We start from the raw sequence: 19,684 nt of genomic DNA on the forward strand, positions 1-19,684 counted from the left end.
TTGACATCTTTATTACCATGTATGGACAACTCGGATGAGGAAAGTTTTAGATGACTTCAGCGTATACTTTGTGCCACTAAAATAATTACGCTCGTAATACAGTAGAATCCCCAAAATACTTCTGCAGAACTTTTAATGATTCCGTGGCCATGATTGCATTGAAAACACAAAATTTTAATTTATTCCGTGAGCGTGTGCAGTTTAAATGTACCAGTCCGGGTCAAATTTGATCATGTGGTACATACAAATTTTGTAATAAAGTAGACTCCCATTATATCATTGGAGACACAAAATTTTAAGCCAACTTTTACCGGGTCAAATTTGATCATGTGGTATATACATACAAATACTTCGAAATGGAAAATTTCTTAAAAAATATTTTATATGGTTTTTCTTAAAACATAGCTTTCAGACAATTTTTCGAGGAAGGAGTCCGTGTTATTAGTGACACTTTTACTCTCTCTATTAACTTGGAATATATTGCACTTGTGTTTGGTTAGGACCAAACTTTCCCTGCTTTATGGTCGAATTTCTCCGACTACTTTTGATCTAACCTATATACACATGTACATAATTAAAGATTCTTAGATTATTGCAAACCCATTAATGGATCCAAGAGCGTGAAATTAAAAGAAGAAAACTCCCAAGTCTTGATGTCTTGGTGTTTCCCATACGCCAACTGACGAAATTCCCACCTGCGCATAAATACGAAATATGAGTGAACATAAGCTTCATGAGCATGAATGTATATGTAGATATGTATGTACCTATACATACTTATATGGCAGTGAGCTTAAATTCACAGTATCATATCTACATTACATTACATTTTGAAAACACGAAAGCTTCATCAGCACACAAGTATTACTTTCGCGCGTTCTTCGCCATAACTATAAATACGAACACCGCCAGTCGATGTTTCTCATTTCGGAGCGCACTAGTGCTTCCAACGTACGCGGTACCGGCTAAACAACAAACAGCGCTCATTTGAAACGTTTAATTATCCAACAACAACGCGTCATGTCTAATACGTTCGGCGGATACTTTCCCGCGGCAATCGCCGGCATACTTTTCATACTCTTCAGTTTGCATTGCGATTATCAGACGCATCAATCGGAGTTACGACCTACCAATAATCCTTATCAACAAAACTATGGCGGTGCTTCGATTTTGGATTTTGAACCAGAGTTCGATATGCCTATGGGCGCCTTTTTCCGCATGGCATTTGGCTAAGACTCGTTTTTTTTTTTAATTTTTTAAATAATTACCGTTAGAAACTTAACTGTGATATATAATTTTAAGTATGTATAGTACATATATCTATATACATACTTCCTATAGCTTATAGTGTATAGAAAACTAATTTTAATTAAAGTTTTAAATAAATAAGGGTTGAGGAACCCTCAAAATTTTTGAAAACTATTCCTTGAAGTTTATGTCTTCAGCTATGAAATTGGTCTTCGTTCGAATCACTGATCGATATATATATAGTATATATGAATATAACCTGAAGATCGGTTATGCTGGTATTCGATCAGTGGGGACCGAAGATATGGACAACATGTAAAAAGTATTATATGTCAAATCGGTAAAATCGTTTATGAGCCATGATATTTCTTACATAAATGATTGGTGGTATTCTCGGTGTCCAACTTTTTATATCCTAGTGAATAAGTTTAAACCTTTTCTTTTGGAAGGAATCGCGTTTTAAGCACTCTTCCCGGCTATACCTTTGTAACCGGGCACACAGATGAGGTGCGCATGGTCACGTTTTGCTAGGCTATTCAGCCATTCTCTACACTCCTGCACCAGTAGTGATTTGATCTCATAGAATGAGACTGGTGCATGGTCCTGCAATTCTTGCACAGATTCCCTCTGGCGTTTTCGAGTCATCAGTGTACCACTTGATCGTGCTATCAATAAACAGTAGCTCGAGAGTGGAATCATTCCACTCAGCCTTGCTGCCAAGGATAGCCTTGAACTTCTTGGTGAAGTTAACACTTTTAGTAATGTTGTCGCTTGAGAGAAGGGCCAATGGTATAGTACCACTTAACTCTCTTACGCGCTGGGACGAGACTACCTCACATCTGTGATACCCTTCTGCTGCCATTTGTTGAAGTGTGTGCTTGGCTCCCTTACCGATCACGATATAAAGCGGTGTGAGCTCAAGCATGACTTCAATTGCTGCCGTCGGACAAGTACGCATTGCACCCTACATGCAGATACATGCAAGTCGTTGCAGCTTCGATAGTTGGAGCCCTACCGAAGTATGCGAAGCGTTTGAGACCCAAGCCACCGCCACATACATATGTACGTGATTATCGGTCGCACGAACATGGTGTACAACCACTTAACAATCCTTGATCTGGAGCCCCAGAATTTTCCGGCCAACCGATTTCATACCATTAGTACTTCACTCGCCTTGACCAAGCTCAGGTCCACATGCCGCTTCCCCCGCAGAGTGGAATGCAGCGTGAGACCAAGATATTTGACTATGTAGGTCAACTCTACCTGTCTGCCCCCCAGTGTAAGGTTCCTGAGGCCGGGCAGAAACCTGCGTCTCGTGAACGATGCAACCTCAAAATTCACAAAAAGTGTTCTCAAATTTACAATGTCATCCGCGTAACCTTGACACCGGATACCATTGTTTGTTAGCAATACTAGTAGGTCGTCCATGATAAAACTCCATAACAACTGTTGGTCAGTTATATTTTCATCTATAGTTATAACGGTACATCATTTTTTTATTTTTGTAAAAAATTATTATCCTGTATAATTTAGAATTGTCAAATCTTACTATATGGCAATATCGAAAGGTGAGTTTCATTACTTCACCACATTTAACGCCTATCGTAGCAACCCTATTGCTATTGTTGTTCAAGAAAAGTGAAAAGGTCTCATATATTTTTCACCTGCTTTAATAGTAAATTTCGTATTTGTATTGTTGGAGAAGTTTCTAAAATTTAATTGCATTTGCAGTTATTATTCAGGTATTTATATCTATTTCGAAGTGTGCAAGTTTTATTTGTGGTGTAAGTGCTGTAATTTGTTAAATTCAAGGCGAATCTAATAAAAACAACTTGCTATTTTTCTACGTCAACCCATTTGACTACTGCGCAATCGAAATGGATGGACAGCATAGACGTGAACGAAAGTCATCAATGGTAACACATCAAATTTACGTAAATGCAATGAATTATCAAGAAAATCTCACAAATTATGTGAAAACAAGTAATGAGAGGGAGTTACTAACATATTTTATTTTGTTTATTATACAAAGGCACCACTTTCGCCCTGTCCTATACCCGACATAAGCGACGATGAACTGGTCTCCATATCTGTGCGGGACCTTAATCGCACATTAAAGTCACGCGGACTCAATCGTGAGGAAGTTGTGCGTATGAAACAGCGGCGTCGTACGCTGAAAAATCGTGGTTATGCGGCTAGCTGTCGTATCAAGCGTATTGAACAGAAGGATGTCTTGGAGACAGAAAAATCGCATGAATGGGTTGAACTGGAAACCATGCATGATGATAATGAAAAATGTCGTAAGGAAATAGCTAACTGGAAGAACAAATACAAGGCCTTGCTGCAATTTGCGGCACATAATGACATTCCAATACCACCCGAGTTGGAGGGCTGTTGAGCAGTGCAGTACACTCTAATATATTCTTAATTATATTTCATAAGTAGCTTAATGTATACGGCATCAATGATGGTGTTTTTCTTTTTTTACTGTTAAATACTGTATTTAGGTATTTAATAAATATTATTTACTAAAATTTGGCTACATTTCCAATTATTACTCCTATTTGTGACTAGTAATATTCCATAATATTTAATCCAAAATTGTCAGCTTAAACGGACAGCATATTTAACGGAATGTCTTCGGCATGCTCCTCAAGCATTTCGATTGAGTCTTCCAGTACATATACTGATTTTGCTTCTTTATTTATTGCTTGATTTGAATTGGTCGTTGCGATTATATACTTTTCTGCTAATTCATCTGAGTAGTCAGTATTCTTAAAGAGATGTTTGTGTACGTTGCGCAAATGGCGGCGAATCCTGAAAAAAAGCAAAAGAGATGTATGCTTAAACACGCAACTAATTCAAGATGACAATGCAGAAAATCAAACAATGTGATGCTTCTAATGTATTTGAAATTGCGTATATACGCGTGTGTGTGTATATAGATACATAAAACTAGAAATGTTAACTTCGGTTGCACCGAAGCTATAATACCCTTCACAAATACAGAAGATTCCAAACAGAAATTTGATTTTGATGAAGTGGTTTCTACAAATGAACAGCTTTTTGGTTGTCAAACTTGTTACAAACTTCTGGGCAAACTTAATATACTTGTACAGGGTATAAATACGGTGTTTTTACTTACTTGAATTTAGTTGGAAAGCCACGCTGACAAACACTACACATTAATGGCATACCCGTATGCTCATACTGATGTTGCCGCAAACCGGCCAGATTTATAAATGTTTTCTCGCAATCGTCACATTTGTAGCGCACGCCCAGATGACGTTTCTCATGGTAATTAAGATGTCCCTTAATGGCGAACTTTCGGTCACACATCGAACAAGAGTATGGAAAATTGCCAGTATGGAAACGTATATGAATTTCGAGATCTTTACGTCTTACAAATTTCTTATCGCAATGTGGGCAATCCATAGTCTCGCCGCGATGCATTTGCATGTGTAAACCAAGATTTGCTTTTCGTAAGAATGTTTTGGAGCAAACACTACATTCGAATACTGCTCTATCTTCGGGTGAAATGTGAATGGTTTGATGTAATTGCAGATGTTCCAATGAATAGAAACGTTTACCACAATAGCATTCAATACTGCGATCACGTTCTTCGGAGTGCAATTCCATATGTTTCTTGAGTGTGTAACGCGAAACACATCTTTTTGCTGAAACGAAATAAAATTTTGAATTATTGTAGAATCGTGCAAAATATTATTGGCAACTTACGGCATTTGCTGCATAAGAATTTAAGTTGTTTGTGGCGTCTCAAGTGTACGTTATAGAATGTTTTTAATACGGTACGTCCACAATGCTCACAATCGAGATATTCATCTTTTTGATGCACCTGCCGTCGATGTATGCGTAAAGCATTTTTCGTTACAAATCGATTTTCGCAAATGTCGCAGGGAAAATTAAGTGTTTTGTCCGCTGTAAAACATAAGGAAGCATTGTGTAACATTTAAACTTGAAGTCATTCAAAACAACATTTACATACCGTGATCAATTTCATAATGTTGCAGTAAATCTCTTTGAAACTCGAATATGCAAGTACAAAACTCACATTTGAATTCAAAATAAGCCTTATCTGTTTCTTCAATATTTGTGTCGTCTTCATTTCGGGAGATGTTAGCACTTAGTACAAATTCATTACTACCTATCGATGTCTGGGAATTATTTACAGAATTTTTATCATCGTTACATATTACGCGCTCAACACTTATTAGTGTTGTTGGCGTAATTTCGTTATCTTCTTGAATATCATCATCCGTCGGCTCAAGGATCTCACTGGCAGCCGGCTCGGGAGAATTCTGGTTGTCAAACTCAACCTCTGTAAAACTCTAAAAATTAGCGTTATTTTAGTAAAGTTATATTAATTTTGTAGCATTTTCTTTTTACCACAGTTTTCAATTCATCTGCCTTTTCATCATGCACCGATTTTTGAGCAAGCGATTCATTTTTTATTTCAATTTCAAGAATCTCAGTATGATTTATTGGCGAATGTATTGATTTAGCACTTTTATATTCCCCTTTTACCACAGTTTTCAATTCATCTGCTTTTTCATCATGCTCCGATTTTTGCGCAAGCGATTCATTTTTAATTTCAATTTCAAGAATCTCAGTATCACTAATTGGGGATTGTACTGACTTGTCACTATTATATTGTTCTTTTAATAACTGGTTATTTAGTTGTGCTCGAGTTATAAACTCATTAGCTTGCGAAAGTTCTAAACGACAACGTCCACATATGTAGTGACAAGGCGGATATCCTTCAATAATAAAATCTTCTATCAGCACATTTAATGAAGTGCATTTATTGAAAGCCTCTAGTAAGGTAGTAGTTGCACAATCAGTGGTAAAAGTCTCCAGTAAATCAATATAATCCTCAAGCTCATCTTCTGAAGCCACGGACAGACAAGAACGACAGCATCGCATGTCTTCAAAGTGGATTTCAGCGCGACTGGGCGAATTCATGTTTGTTAGCAAGTAGATTCCTTTTTCTGAAACGAACACATCTAATAAAACCTATCAATTTCTTTTCGAAAGCAACACATCTAATCAAATCTTTCAGTCCTTTTCAATCTTCCCAGACACCATTGCTATGACACCAAGAAAACCAATGTTACCACAAAGTTTTATTTGAAATATTTTGAGATCTGTTATATGTACCGAAATCCGACACATGAGCACTGTAAGAATTGGAGACAGCCTTTACTTGAATCTTCTCCAAATAAATGAAAGCTTGCATTTTTTATCTTCCATTTTTAATTAAATTTTATTAATAATAGATAATTAGGATAAAAATTTACCATGCTACCATGGCTATCAAAACACAAATATTTTGGTGTACTATTGTGAATCAGTTTTATCTTAAGAAGAAGAACTGAGTTTTGTACACAACATTGAAAAGTTTAACATTTTTGGAAATTACTTTTAATAAGTGAATTTTATATAATATCACTCATTTAATATTATTATACTGATAAATATGCAATACAATTATTGTATCTGATTTGTGTGAGTGTTTTACAAAGCCTACAACATCTTTTGTGACGTGACGGAACTCCTGTGAAGAAATCCCCTACCCATCGACCAACGCAAACACTAACAGAAGGGGGTTAATAAGAAAAAATGGCCACCAGCGATATCTCCAGCTCCAATGAGCGCCACTATTATGCCAAGCTTGAAGCCATCAAGGATATACGTGATAAAACAATTGCTTTAGAGAAACTAAAATTGAAAATTATCAAAGAGGTAAAAATAAGTGATGATGAAGAAAAATGTCTGGATGAATACCGTAAAGAAATGGAGCATTTGTTGGAAGAAAAAATGTCACATGTCGAAGAGCTAAGGCAAATACATGCCGATATAAACGATATGGAAAATATTATAAAACAAACAAAGGAAAATCAAACGCGTTCCGTTGACATGGCAAACCGGGTTTATGAAGATTATCTGGCACTTAAATATCAAATTGATCATATGCGTCGCGACTATTTAGGCTTAAGTCCTCTACGTGATTTACACGAAGAAGAAGGTAGTCCAATATCAAAAGATCGTTTTCAAACAAACTTTTTAAAGGTGAGTGCCGCCGCTGCCGCTGCTGTTGCTGCTGCACAGCCTACATCGTTGGCACGACCTCATCCCCGACACCCACTTCTTCCGGAAGCTACCGTCACTGCATTGCCGCCAACGGGCGGTGGTACTGGACCCACTGGGGGGCATGCTTTTATGCCACCCGCCCCACCCGGCACAGGCACTGCTGCCGCTGCTGCTGCAGCAGTACGTTTGGGTAAAAGCGATTTTTCTGCTCCACCGCCGCCTCCTCCACCTTCATCTCGTTTACAGCAGTCACCGGCTATTGGTATTGGTCATCATCCTTCATTTCGTTCAGATTTTAATGTTAACCTGCGTCAACAACCGCCACCTATGAAGTCATGTCTATCTTGCCACCAACAAATACATCGTAATGCTCCTATTTGCCCACTATGCAAGGCAAAGTCTCGTTCGCGTAATCCGAAGAAACCGAAAAAGAAAAACAACTAAATGTTTCATTATGGAAAATTTTTGCAACAAATAAAAAATTGAGCTTCTCCAATACAATAAAAGTAGATCAGAGCAAAAATTAGCTAGTGCCAACAATGACTACAATAAAAGCAACATATGTATTATTTATTATGAAGCGTTAGTGCTTAAGAAATAGTACTTAATATTGTGTATTTTAATTTTACACATCTATTATCACATAAATTTTCAAAAAACTTATAAATGTATTAATTAACTAAACCTAAACGGATAATATTAATTATGTTCATCGTAAAATTGTAATCATTTTTCATATAAATCACGTTATTTATCATTTATAATTGTATAGTATGTATTGGTAGCACACTCACCTCCTAAATTTGAAGCGAGTCCAATTCGATTGCCATTGTCCTCCATTTAATATAATTGGTATACATATGTAAATATGTATTATGTATTTAACGCATTTAGAGGTTCTTTAATTTATGTCTTTATATTTAATTTATATACTTCGCTAATTAATTATGTATGATTAGATGAGTACAACAAAATATTCGTAATCAAATTTTAATTACTTTAAATATTAATACTAAGCTATTGTGTCAAATTATTAACTTTTTTTTTGACTGAAGATCAAATACACTAAACTTATTTTACAAATAAATATGTCATTTATAAATTTTTTGTTATTAGTTGCTTGATAGTCCTTTGCCCGATATAAATCCCGTAGATCCAATTGTGTTGGCAAAGGATTTGTAGTATTATATTTAACCCTTCAAGCCACCAAATCATCGATTAGTTACCCAACAAAACTTCAGAATGATAGCTCAAAAATTGAGGTACTAGTTTGCATATTTATAGATATATAGATATGTTCAAATGGACTCAGATCTCCGACATTTCCACCTGGATGTTAAAATTTCAGGGTATAAAATAGCCGTTTATCATTTGAACATAGCTTTCCGATTTATGTAAACTGGCTTCAGGTCTTCTCATCATTCCATAATTATTGCACATATTCGAAAAAAATGTAATACTATTATATACATTTCAGTAATTTTAATTTATTTTTGTTAAAAAATTACACTACAAATTCTTTATATCGATTTGCTATCGATAAATTTATTACAACCATTTCATTACTAATGAGATAATCTAAGCAATTTTATGTCAGGTGGTAGTATAAACAAACATTTATTTACATTTTGCTTAAATTTAATACGGTTTATTATTCCTACATGTTAAATTAAGTACAAAAATGCAATGTCGCGTGTGTATGCAAAGTAAATGCCAAATATTGTTCGAGATGAATATACTTGCAACGGATGACGGCAAGAACCTCTACGATTGCTTCAATGAATGTACACAACTAGATGCATCAGCAAATGACCATCTGCCCAAAACGCTATGTAAACTATGTGCACAAAAACTTCAAATAGCATATAACTTTAGAAGAAGTGCACGACAGTCGAATGAGGAATTTAAGAAACTTTTAATATCTCAAAAATTGGAAACTGATTCGGTTGATAGTTCACCTGAGGAATTGTGTATGCCAGAGGTAAATTAATGGTAAATGTAGAAATGGATAAGAATTATTGAAATTTGTATCATAGGATACGGAAGAAAGTACAGATGATCCTTTAGATATGAGTTTTCATGAAGCATTGAAGGCTGTAAAGAAACCTTTGGAGGAATTGCCAACGGAAGAGTCTTGCTTAGTGGAAGATCCGGATCGGTCTTTAGAGGAACCTTTGATGGAGTTCCCAACGGAAAATTCAAGCTTAGAGGAAGCTCCAAATCGATCATTGGAGGAAAATTTGCTAGAATTTCCAACGGAAAAGTCTAGCTTAAAGGAATCATCAAATCAATCTTTGGAGGAAGATTTGATAGAATCCCCAACGGAAGAGACATGCTTAGAAGTAGCTTCGAATCGATCTTTGGAAGAAGGCTTGATGGAATTGCCAACGGAAGAGACGTGCTTAGAAGTAGCTCCATCTTCCGAGGAACCTTTTAAGGAATTTCTAACGGAAAAGTCTTGCTTAGAGGAATCTTCAAATCAATTTTACGAGGAAACAGAAATAGAAATCGTAAGGGAAAGCACACCGGTGGACAACACAGAATGTCAAGATACAGCACCGCAATACAATGATGAACAGTCGCAAGTAATCCTGGAGAATGAAACTGAAACACTTAATTCATTTCGGCAGGACGAATATGAGAGTGAAACGGAGCCCATAAAGAAAGTGTATTATGATTGCGAGATATGTTGTAGTACCTATACAAATAAAAATGAACTAGAAAAGCATGTATCCCAACAGCATAAATGTAAGTCCATGGGTATAATATATTTACCAACTAAACATATTTATATATTTTAGCTGAAGTAATTTGTTTAAGTTGTCCAAAGATATTTGATATGCCAATTGAGTTGAGAATTCACAACCAACTTGTGCACGGAACCGATTCACCAGTACAATGTAATTTCTGCAGTGAAAAACCTCTATTGCCTCGTAATGAGCTGGTCAAGCACTTTCAAACAACTCATAATTCTCGCTACTATTGGTATTTCCCACACGTACAGAAACGACATGCAAACGATACACAGGTTCGATCGCCCACAAAATACACATGTAAATATTGCCAAAAAATTTTCACAACGGTTAATGATTTGGCAGAACATATTAGATCACACCTGTTTAAATGTCCATTTTGTTTGAAAAATTTTAACAGAATGCGCACATACTATTTACATGTTAAACGTTTGCATAACAGTTCAGCAAGCCAATTCCCGGCTATACCATTAGCGGGAGATCGCAAAGATAAGCCGATTCAATGCAAAGCTTGTAACAAAAGCTATGCAAATTTAGCATCCTACAATAAGCATCTAAAAGAGAAGCATAATAAAGGAACAAGATCAAAAGCTAAACTAAAAACGACAGAAAAGGAATCTTCGATTACGGAAGACGTAGACGAGGATATCACCACACCACAAAATGCAGAGGGCGAAATTATTGTAAATGAAGACGAAGATGCCGTTCAAGCGCCAAAAAAATCGGTTAAAAAGGAACAAAGTAAAAAGAAAAATATACCACAAATAAAGGAAAAAAAGAGATTTCTCTGTTCGTACTGTCGTAAGTATTGATTTTTATTTTTTACGAAATAAATGCGTATGTATATAAAAAAATAATCGTACAATATTCCAGCACGTGTGTTATGTTCAAACGTGTCGTTGGCGTCGCACGAAAGAAGTCAGCATCTCAATTCAAAAACAGATATTAAGGAGTGTCCAATATGTCAGAAGAAATTGAAGTCGGATTATATAAAAAATCATATTAAAATTGTGCACATAGGGGAACGTAATAACATTTGCGATATTTGTGGTGGTGCCTATAAGAGTCCTAGTCAACTTAAGCGACACAAGCTGTTGCATATGCCAGACCGTCATTTGCCATGCAGTGTATGTGATAGGAAATTTACCGAAACATCTGCCCTGAAAGTACATATGCGCAGTCACACGGGCGAATTGCCATATGCTTGTCATTTATGTGATCGTCAATTCCGTATCCGTGTACACCTTACCTATCATTTAGAACACCATGCCAATATAAAGAAAATATGCAAAGTTTGTGGCAAAGAATTCAAAGATGGCACAACACTACGAAGACACTCGTTCGAACACAATGGAAAAATGCCATATAGATGCACTACTTGCCATTATCAAACTGCCAAACGTGAATAGTAAGTCTTATTGAATTTTACATGTCTGAAATAATGTAAATGAAAAAATTTATACATTTTTTTTGCAGCATAACGACACATATGCTCCGAAAACATGACATACAAATTACTGACGAAGAATTATATTTAATGTTTAAAACGAATACTGGTAAATCGCCTCGCGTAAAAAATGTTGAATACCTGAAAAAGCTGACTGAAAATTTACAAACGTCAGATAATTCTAATTAATGTACATATGTATTTATTATTTTTTTTTAATTTATGTATTTGTTAGTTGTAAGTTCTCAAACGCATTTCGTAATAAATTGTAACATTGCCTCAACTATCTTACTGTTATTGTAGCTCCATAAAATAATCCTCGTCAGTTCTGGTTTCGTAGATCCAACTGTCGTGGAAACGATATGCTTTATCTTGTTGTTCTTTTTGCCGAAAACATTTCAGAAGTAGTTGACGGAATTCTGCCGATTTGACAGTCCTTGGCCGGATAAAAATCCGTGTTCGTTCCGATTACGTAGACTCGATTGTCGCGTGAACGGATACGTTATGGCTTACAGCTACTAAATGAGAGGCACAGTTGATGTTTTAACGGTTTGGTTTTGCTATATCCTCGATATATTCTAATTACTTATAACCATTGATGATACTTTTCTGATATATCGAAACTTAATGAACACCACTAACAATTTAAATTATTTTTAAATTTTTGTCATTATTTTTATAAATTACTTTTTTTTTATTATTTTATTTCGTTTTATTTTATTTTTAAACGTTTTTTGCGGGGCTGTTGATATTATGTCGTTTTGATAGTGTTTTTATCGATATCAGTGCAGAACAATCGAACAAAGCAAGAACATCGATAAAATTGTATTGATTGTTCTATCATCACCAATTAGCATAAATAAATTGTAAAAGAAATATATTTTGTATCGCACACAAATTAGAATTGTAACGAAAACAAACCATAAAAAAATGCACTGCCGTGCTTGTATGCAAGTGGATTGTGATACAGTTGTGGATATGAATTGTGTCGGAACTGCGGAGGATGGTAAAACACTATACGATTACTTCAATGAATGCACTCAACTGCAAGCAACAGCGAATGATGAACTTCCACAAATATTATGTACAACTTGCACAGAACAACTACATAATGCCTATAATTTTATAAAAAAGTCACGTAAGTCCGATGGAGAACTCAAAAAGATTTTGACATTACAAAAAGATGGCGTAGACATTTATACTACTACCCAAACGACACAGGTACAGGAAGACTTTTGATAGATTTTGATGATGATAAGTGTAAAGATTAATATCTTTTTTCATTAGTATGTAGATGAATGTACAAATGATCCTTTAGCGACGCCTGAAGAACAAATTGTTGTAACTGAAACTTCCAACACTGTTAGCGATGCTGAAGTGGCTATACCTGTGCCAGAAATAAAAGTAGAGTTAGAGTTAGATATTCCTGAAGATTTTGAAAAAATAATGGAGGATCATGTTGTGAAAAGTGATTCCGAATCTTCGCAGCAGGGTAACAGTGATGATGACAGCGGTGACGTTATCAAGCCAGGCGTGTCACATTCTTGTGAAATATGTGATTGTAAATATTTAACGCAAAAGGAATTGAAAGATCATATATTTGATCTACACAAATGTAGGACTTTTAACCTTTAAATGTTTTCGTTGCATATCTAAGTATGTTTATATTTTTAGCTCATATCATCTGCATGAAATGTCCAAAAGTTTATGAGCTACCCACGGAATTACAACTTCATGAATCTATTGTGCATGGCACGGAATCACCATTTCAATGTACATGGTGTAGCGATTCCTTACAACGTGAAGATCTACCTAAACATATTCAGAGGGCGCATAAGATTTCATATTTCAAATATTTTCCGCGTACGAAAAGGCTTTGCAATAATAATGATGAGAATAATAGTTTTCGATGTGATGACTGCCAACTGCATTTTTCATCCATACTTGAGTTAGCGTATCATGTAAAGGATCACAAATTTGACTGTCCATTATGTTTAAAGAGTTTTCGAAAACATGGTTCGTTTCGGGCACATGTTAAACGCATACATAATCATTCACTAAGTAGCTTAAAAGTTGCGGTTGGTGTTGACGACGATGCAAATAAGCCATATAAGTGTTCCTTATGCTCCAGACAGTTCAGATTGAAACGGTCTCTTCAAGGACATTTGAAAGTGAAACATAACCAGTGTACACGACAATATGTAAAAAACGACGAGGATAAGCTATTTGAATGTGCGTTTTGCACAATGCGTTTCGCTACCCAAAATTCGCTTTATCATCACAAAAGACGCAAACATCGAGATTTAATACCAACACCTGTTGCTGATAGCGAAATCAGTACTACGGTGGCGGAAATGGAAAATGACCAAGCAAACAGTGAATTTGTTAATTGCACATTTTGTCATAAGGATATACCAAGAAGTGAATTTAAGCATCACGAAAGACGACACAAGTATGCCTTGAATCAAAAAAGAAAATTTTTATGTGCATTCTGCCGTAAGTATTAAAAAAATAACCAATTTTAATAATTAATGGAATAACTCTTTCTTATTGCTATAGCGCGTGAATTTAATTCTGAATCTTCTGTTAAATTGCACGAAAAGAAGGTGCATATGTGTGAAAAACCCGAACCCAAGGAATGTCCAATATGCCAGAAAAAAGTTGATCCGAAATATTTAAAAAACCACATAGAGAACGTGCACACGTCCGAGCGTAAATTTATCTGTGATATTTGCGGTGATCCTTTCAAGAGTTACGTTTTGCTTCACAGCCATAAACGTTTGCACTTGGAGCGAAATTTCGCATGCACCGTGTGCGAGAAAAAGTTTATACGCTCATCCGATCTGAAAGTACACATGCGCATACACACAGGCGAAGAGCCATATGAATGTCATTTGTGTGATCGTAGATTTAAAATCAAAGTGCGCCTTAATTATCACCTGCAGCGTCATGCTGGCATCAAGCGGAAGTGTCAGGAGTGCGGCAAGGAATTTAATCATGTTAAACAGCTGAAAATCCATTCCTATAAACACACTGGCATGCCATATCGATGTTCTGTGTGTGAATATGGCTGTGCGCAGCGTGATGTGTAAGCACTTTTTAGTTGCCAATATGTTGGCCATTGTTGATATGCGTTTCTTTTTATATAATTTTTTAGTTTTCGAAAGCATTTATTACGTATGCACGACATGACTATGACTGATGAGGAGTATTGTGCAATGTTCAAAGCGAATACTGGGCGTAATCCACATGTGAAGACTCTGGAAGAATTGCAGTCGGAGGCGCAAATTATGGAGCAAGAACTAGAGCAAGAGCAGTCAAACTAAAACATTGTATGACGAACAAAAAATATGATTTATATTTTTAAACTATTCTTCCCCGCGGCTGCGCTCGCATTTAATCACTTGAATAAATATCAAAAGTTTATTAACAATACAAAATTACTAAATGCATATTATATGTACACGAATACTATAACGCGATGATACCATCTTTGCGCTGGTGGTATTAACCCAAATTATGTCTGATTAACGCTTTCGATGCATTTTTGTTTGGTTAGATTTTAACATTTTTCGATAAACAATCAACCGAAATTGAATATTATTTTATTGAATTGAAATATATTTCAACGAGTAAAATTGTAAAATCGGTGAGTATCTAAAGTTGTAGTTTAGAATTCCACACCTCGGTACCTTTCAAAAGTAGCTATGTATGCAGTATAAACAACCTCTTTCCTTGCCCTACAATCTACTCTCACTCATCTCTTCCCTTTGCTAAACTTGTGTGGTGACATTTATGTATATGAAAAGCTAACTACTCACCAGTAAATAAATTTTAAATAATCGGGTATATTAAAAAAAAAATGTCATTTGTAATTTAAATAATTTCTTGTTGTTTATTTAATGTTTACATAGGTTCAAATTTGCGATTTACATATACATATATAATAAATATTGTTATTTTTAATTTAATTTTAACTACATACATACATACATTCTTTGTACCATATATTTAATTATTTAAGCTTTCATTTACCATATCTTCGTCTTCTTTCTCTTCATCTACAATGAAATCAGGTAACTCCTGTGAGTCCATATTCTCTTGAGATTTGTTGCTGGTATTGAAATGTATTGCCTTTCCCGTGTATTTCGCAAACACAGCAGTCAATTCGTCAGCTGTTAGAATTTTATTATGGACACGCTGCATATGATTGGAAAAACTAAAGGTAAATTAAATAAAATTATTTAAATACACACATGCTTTAAACACTCAATTACACATGTGCTTACCGCAAACGACGCGTAAATCCAACGTCTGGACACAATTCACAGCGATAAGGCATGCCAGTGTGCTTGAAGAGATGCTCCTTTAGTTGATTACGATTGTAATAGACAGTTCCACAATACGTGCACGAATGTTTGACGCCTTCATGCCGTTGCAAGTGATAAGTGAGTCGTACTTTGATCGCGAAACGTCTACCACACAGGTGGCAAGCGTAAGGCAGTTCGCCGGTATGTGTGCGCATGTGCACAATTAAATCCGCTTGCCGTGTATATTGCCGTTGACAGTGTATGCACTCAAAAGACTTGTCTTCGGCATGCAATAGCCGGTGCGCGGTCAGCTGCCAAGCGCTCTTGAACGCATTACCGCATACATTGCAATAGTGTTTGCGCTCCGCTAGATGCACACGCTGCATATGGCAATTGAGATCACGCTGTTGATAACATTTACGCTTACAAATACCACATTCATATTTCGGCTCCTCCAATTTGACAAGATGCACGTTTTGTTCGTGCAGACTGAGCGATTTCGCATTCGAGAATTCACGTGCTGTAAAGCAGGAATAGGAGATTTGTTGTTATTATATTTTTTTTTAAGTTTTAATCAATTGCATGGTAAAAAGTGACAGAGTCCAAATTTAAAATGAAAGTGATACATATGTTTTAGGGTGCATGTATGCTCGTAAATTTAGCGTACTTTTTATTTTATCTAATTTCGCCTAAAATGCTAGATGTACATATAACTGTATATACAACTTAAAAGTACAAAATCTCTACTGGCACTCTTTTCAGCTGTGTACCACTTCTGATTCCATTGCAATTTCATCTGCATTAATCAAAGTGTTGTCCGCTTCTGTGGCCGTTTTTGAAGCGGCCCCTTGCGAATGTTCGTCAAAATATTCAACCTGTTTTATGCGGGTGGCCTTGCCAGTGTTTTGCTGGAACATGGCAACTAACTCTTCGTCGCTCATACTCGTACAGTGCACGCGTTGCAAATGGCGTTTAAAGCTGAAATAAACAAAATTTAATTAATAAATTATTGCAGTTGTCATTTTTGCTGTCAAAACTTACACATCGCGATTGGCAAAGCCATGTCCATCACATCTTTCGCAACGATACGGCATGCCCGTGTGCTTAAAACTGTGCGCTTTTAATTTCTGTTTCGAATTGAATTCCGCACCGCAATCCTTGCAACGATGCTTTATGCCATAGTGCTTCTGTAGATGGTATGTTAAACGCACTTTTATCGCAAAACGTTTCTCACACAGATGACAGGCGAACGGCAGCTCTCCAGTATGACTACGCAAATGCACATCGAGATCGAATTTACGCGCATAACATTTCTCACAATGTGGACATTTGATATTTTTTTCCAAATGCAATTTCATGTGATTAACCAATTGATTCTTGAGTTTAAAAGCATTGCCACATATTGGACAAAAGTGGTCTCGTTCTTTGTGTGCTTGTTTGCGATGTTGCTGCAACAAATGTTGTGTAGCATAGGAACGATCACAGTCCGAGCAAATATATATAACATCTGGTGATGCGCCCTGATGCATTTTCTCGTGTTGGTTGAGGGATTTTTGGCTTTTACACTCGCGTGCTGAGAAAATATTTAGCATGTTCATATATTGTTGTTTACTTTTTGAAAATCTATTAAAAATCACAGCTTAATTTTTAAAACAATTTAGCACTTAAGTTTTGGCTTTGAAAAAAATTGTATTGTTAGATCAGATTCTCTAAGAAATCAATTTTAATACTATTTATTATAAAGAAGCACGAGTACTATTCAGTAGACGTTTCAAATTAATACATTTTCTGTTGTAAACAGTCAACAATCCAAAATTGAAAAATTTTGCTGTGGCGATATTTATAGACCAACCAACGGTTGTAATTCACTTCAAATGTAAAAAGTGTATTAATGATTTTAGACTAGTGCTCTAAACTAATTTTATCAACATAAGACTGTTGAATTTTAGCAGACGCTTTTATGAAAACAACACAGCTAATTGATAACTTAAAACATTTTTCGCGTACCGGACACAAATTCACGCTTTACAGTCATACACACACAAAAAAAAAAATACTAATATTTCAGTAAATACAAGGGTAAAAATATTTCATTACTTACAACCAATAGTAAACATATTTAAATACTTACAGCAGTAAGCACAGAGAAATTTCGTTTGAGTCTCTTTCGCCTCGCGCTCTTTTTTCACATGTAAGGCCATATGTTTTTCGAGATTTCGTCTAAGTAATTGCTTTTTGCACATTTCACATTGCACTATCGTATCACCGCCTTCATTAACTAGCTTCTCATATTCCTCGGTGTGTACACCGCGCATATGTTGACGTAAATTACTGGTAGTAACAAAACGTTTCGCACAAAATTGGCACTCATGCGGTCGTTCATTCTGGTGCGTATGCCTGTGATCACGCAATGCGCTTTCTGAGCGCAGATAACATTTGCAGACTTCACATTGCCATGGTGTTGGTTTGGCTGGTTCATTTGGTGGCCTACCCACCGTGGGGAAGTATTTTCGATGTTCCGCGGGATGTTCGTTACGAAAGTGTTCCGTTAATTTTGTCCGCGCGAATGGTGGTAACAACGGACAGCGTCTACATTGTACAGGATAACTATCGGGATGTATTAATTCCTGGTGCTCTTGTAATTCTTCGGGTGTTTCGAAGATTTTTGTACACTTTTTACAATTGTTAACTGCAGGTGAAAAACTAAATTTTTACAACAAATTATAAAAAAATACTAATTTAAAATGCATACGGTTGCTGGTTTGAGGCTCGTTCTCTTGTGTATGTCGCAGTTGTATATGGTGATCTAGTTTATTTTTGCAACGAAATGCACACAGGCATACGGTACATTTGTACGGTCGCAATGAACGGTGCATATTCATATGGCCTTCATAAGAAACATCGCCACACAAAACAAGTTTGCATTCTATGCATTTCCATTTTCCTCCTTTTGATCCCGTATTGTCTGCGTCCGATTGCTGCACATCTTCTTTGTACTCTTTTAGGTACTCTTCGTCACCTTCATCTTCTGCATAATACTCTGTTGTTTTTGGTTGTGATTCATGTACCTCGTCCACCACAACCTCCGCCGTCTCTACAGTTTGGTCCACATAACTATTATCGATAAGTTCTATCTCATCTAAAGAGCTTTCACAAATGTTCAGATCATTTTTTTCGACCTATGCAGTAATAATAATAAATATTATTTTAAACTTGTAAAGATGTTGTATATTAAGTTACCTCCATTATTTCTACAACACTGCTATCTTCCCGATCTTCGGCAACATCTTCTGGAGCATGTACGTGTTCTATGATTTCCTCAACCACACAATCTTCTATTTCACTGCCTTCTACCACATCTAGTGGCTCCATTATTGTATCACCCATTTCGCTATCCAATGATTCTATTTCGGTGGACAAGTACTTATGTGAAAAGCTTTCACGCAGTATTCCATCAGCCTGTCTGGCATTTTGCAAGAAATTAAAAGATATTTCGAGATCTTGAGAACAATGTGTGCACAATACTCCTGGCAGACCGTCATCTAGTTCCGCTTCCAATTGTGTGCATAAGCTGAAGCAAGTAAAGAAATCGACACCATCGCCAATGTGTGTCTCCATACGAATGAAGGAGGTGTCCCTCGAACTGAGGCAAGCGCGACATTGGTTAACCATTTCATTTGACGCTTCTCGTTAAAATCGCGCAAGACTTATTAATAAAATGAATTTATATAAAATCAAGGATTAAAACTTGCCGCTTTATTATTTACCTCAACACGTATGTTCAACCAATTAAATGTGTTCAACAAATGTGTAAG

The 19,684-nt window shown here is 36.0% G+C and overlaps 5 protein-coding genes across 9 annotated transcripts; 4 read left to right on the top strand and 1 right to left on the bottom strand.

Moving 5' to 3' along the window:
- Nucleotides 1-2,831: 2,831 nt before the first annotated feature.
- Nucleotides 2,832-3,782, top strand: LOC105223200 (transcription factor MafK). Of its 5 annotated transcripts, none has more exons than XM_011200847.4 (3): nucleotides 2,832-2,990; nucleotides 3,061-3,182; nucleotides 3,281-3,782. In XM_011200847.4, the coding sequence occupies exons 2-3, from the start codon at nucleotides 3,126-3,128 to the stop codon at nucleotides 3,644-3,646; spliced, it is 423 nt and encodes a 140-aa protein (XP_011199149.1). In that variant the 5' UTR covers nucleotides 2,832-2,990; nucleotides 3,061-3,125; the 3' UTR covers nucleotides 3,647-3,782. The 5 variants fall into 5 exon arrangements, with proteins under 5 accessions (XP_011199149.1, XP_011199150.1, XP_029404929.1 ...); XM_011200848.4 differs by having other exon boundaries at nucleotides 3,061-3,164; XM_029549069.2 differs by having other exon boundaries at nucleotides 2,881-2,990; nucleotides 3,138-3,164.
- Nucleotides 3,783-3,785: 3 nt separating this feature from the next.
- LOC105223199 (uncharacterized) lies at nucleotides 3,786-19,658 on the bottom strand. Its single transcript, XM_049455763.1, has 11 exons — nucleotides 19,110-19,658; nucleotides 18,622-19,048; nucleotides 18,001-18,558; nucleotides 15,849-16,389; nucleotides 15,582-15,778; nucleotides 7,431-7,615; nucleotides 5,656-6,282; nucleotides 5,255-5,597; nucleotides 4,987-5,187; nucleotides 4,394-4,925; nucleotides 3,786-4,065 (listed from the first exon to the last, which is right to left on the bottom strand). The coding sequence occupies exons 1-11, from the start codon at nucleotides 19,539-19,541 to the stop codon at nucleotides 3,858-3,860; spliced, it is 4,251 nt and encodes a 1,416-aa protein (XP_049311720.1). The 5' UTR covers nucleotides 19,542-19,658; the 3' UTR covers nucleotides 3,786-3,857.
- LOC105223198 (zinc finger C4H2 domain-containing protein) lies at nucleotides 6,645-8,413 on the top strand. Its single transcript, XM_011200844.4, has one exon. It carries the CDS (start codon nucleotides 6,889-6,891, stop codon nucleotides 7,801-7,803), a length of 915 nt encoding a protein of 304 aa, XP_011199146.1. The 5' UTR covers nucleotides 6,645-6,888; the 3' UTR covers nucleotides 7,804-8,413.
- LOC115065722 (zinc finger protein 91) lies at nucleotides 8,925-11,842 on the top strand. The gene is made up of 5 exons (XM_029549064.2): nucleotides 8,925-9,340; nucleotides 9,396-10,107; nucleotides 10,161-10,913; nucleotides 10,986-11,520; nucleotides 11,589-11,842. The coding sequence occupies exons 1-5, from the start codon at nucleotides 9,041-9,043 to the stop codon at nucleotides 11,746-11,748; spliced, it is 2,460 nt and encodes an 819-aa protein (XP_029404924.2). The 5' UTR covers nucleotides 8,925-9,040; the 3' UTR covers nucleotides 11,749-11,842.
- LOC105223196 (zinc finger protein 878) lies at nucleotides 12,354-15,208 on the top strand. Its single transcript, XM_029549066.2, has 5 exons — nucleotides 12,354-12,780; nucleotides 12,847-13,174; nucleotides 13,234-14,055; nucleotides 14,119-14,647; nucleotides 14,717-15,208. The coding sequence occupies exons 1-5, from the start codon at nucleotides 12,490-12,492 to the stop codon at nucleotides 14,883-14,885; spliced, it is 2,139 nt and encodes a 712-aa protein (XP_029404926.2). The 5' UTR covers nucleotides 12,354-12,489; the 3' UTR covers nucleotides 14,886-15,208.
- Nucleotides 19,659-19,684: the final 26 nt, after the last annotated feature.

The sequence above is a fragment of the Bactrocera dorsalis genome, chromosome 4 (assembly GCF_023373825.1).
Source record: "Bactrocera dorsalis isolate Fly_Bdor chromosome 4, ASM2337382v1, whole genome shotgun sequence".
In the NCBI taxonomy this organism is placed as follows: domain Eukaryota; kingdom Metazoa; phylum Arthropoda; class Insecta; order Diptera; family Tephritidae; genus Bactrocera; species Bactrocera dorsalis.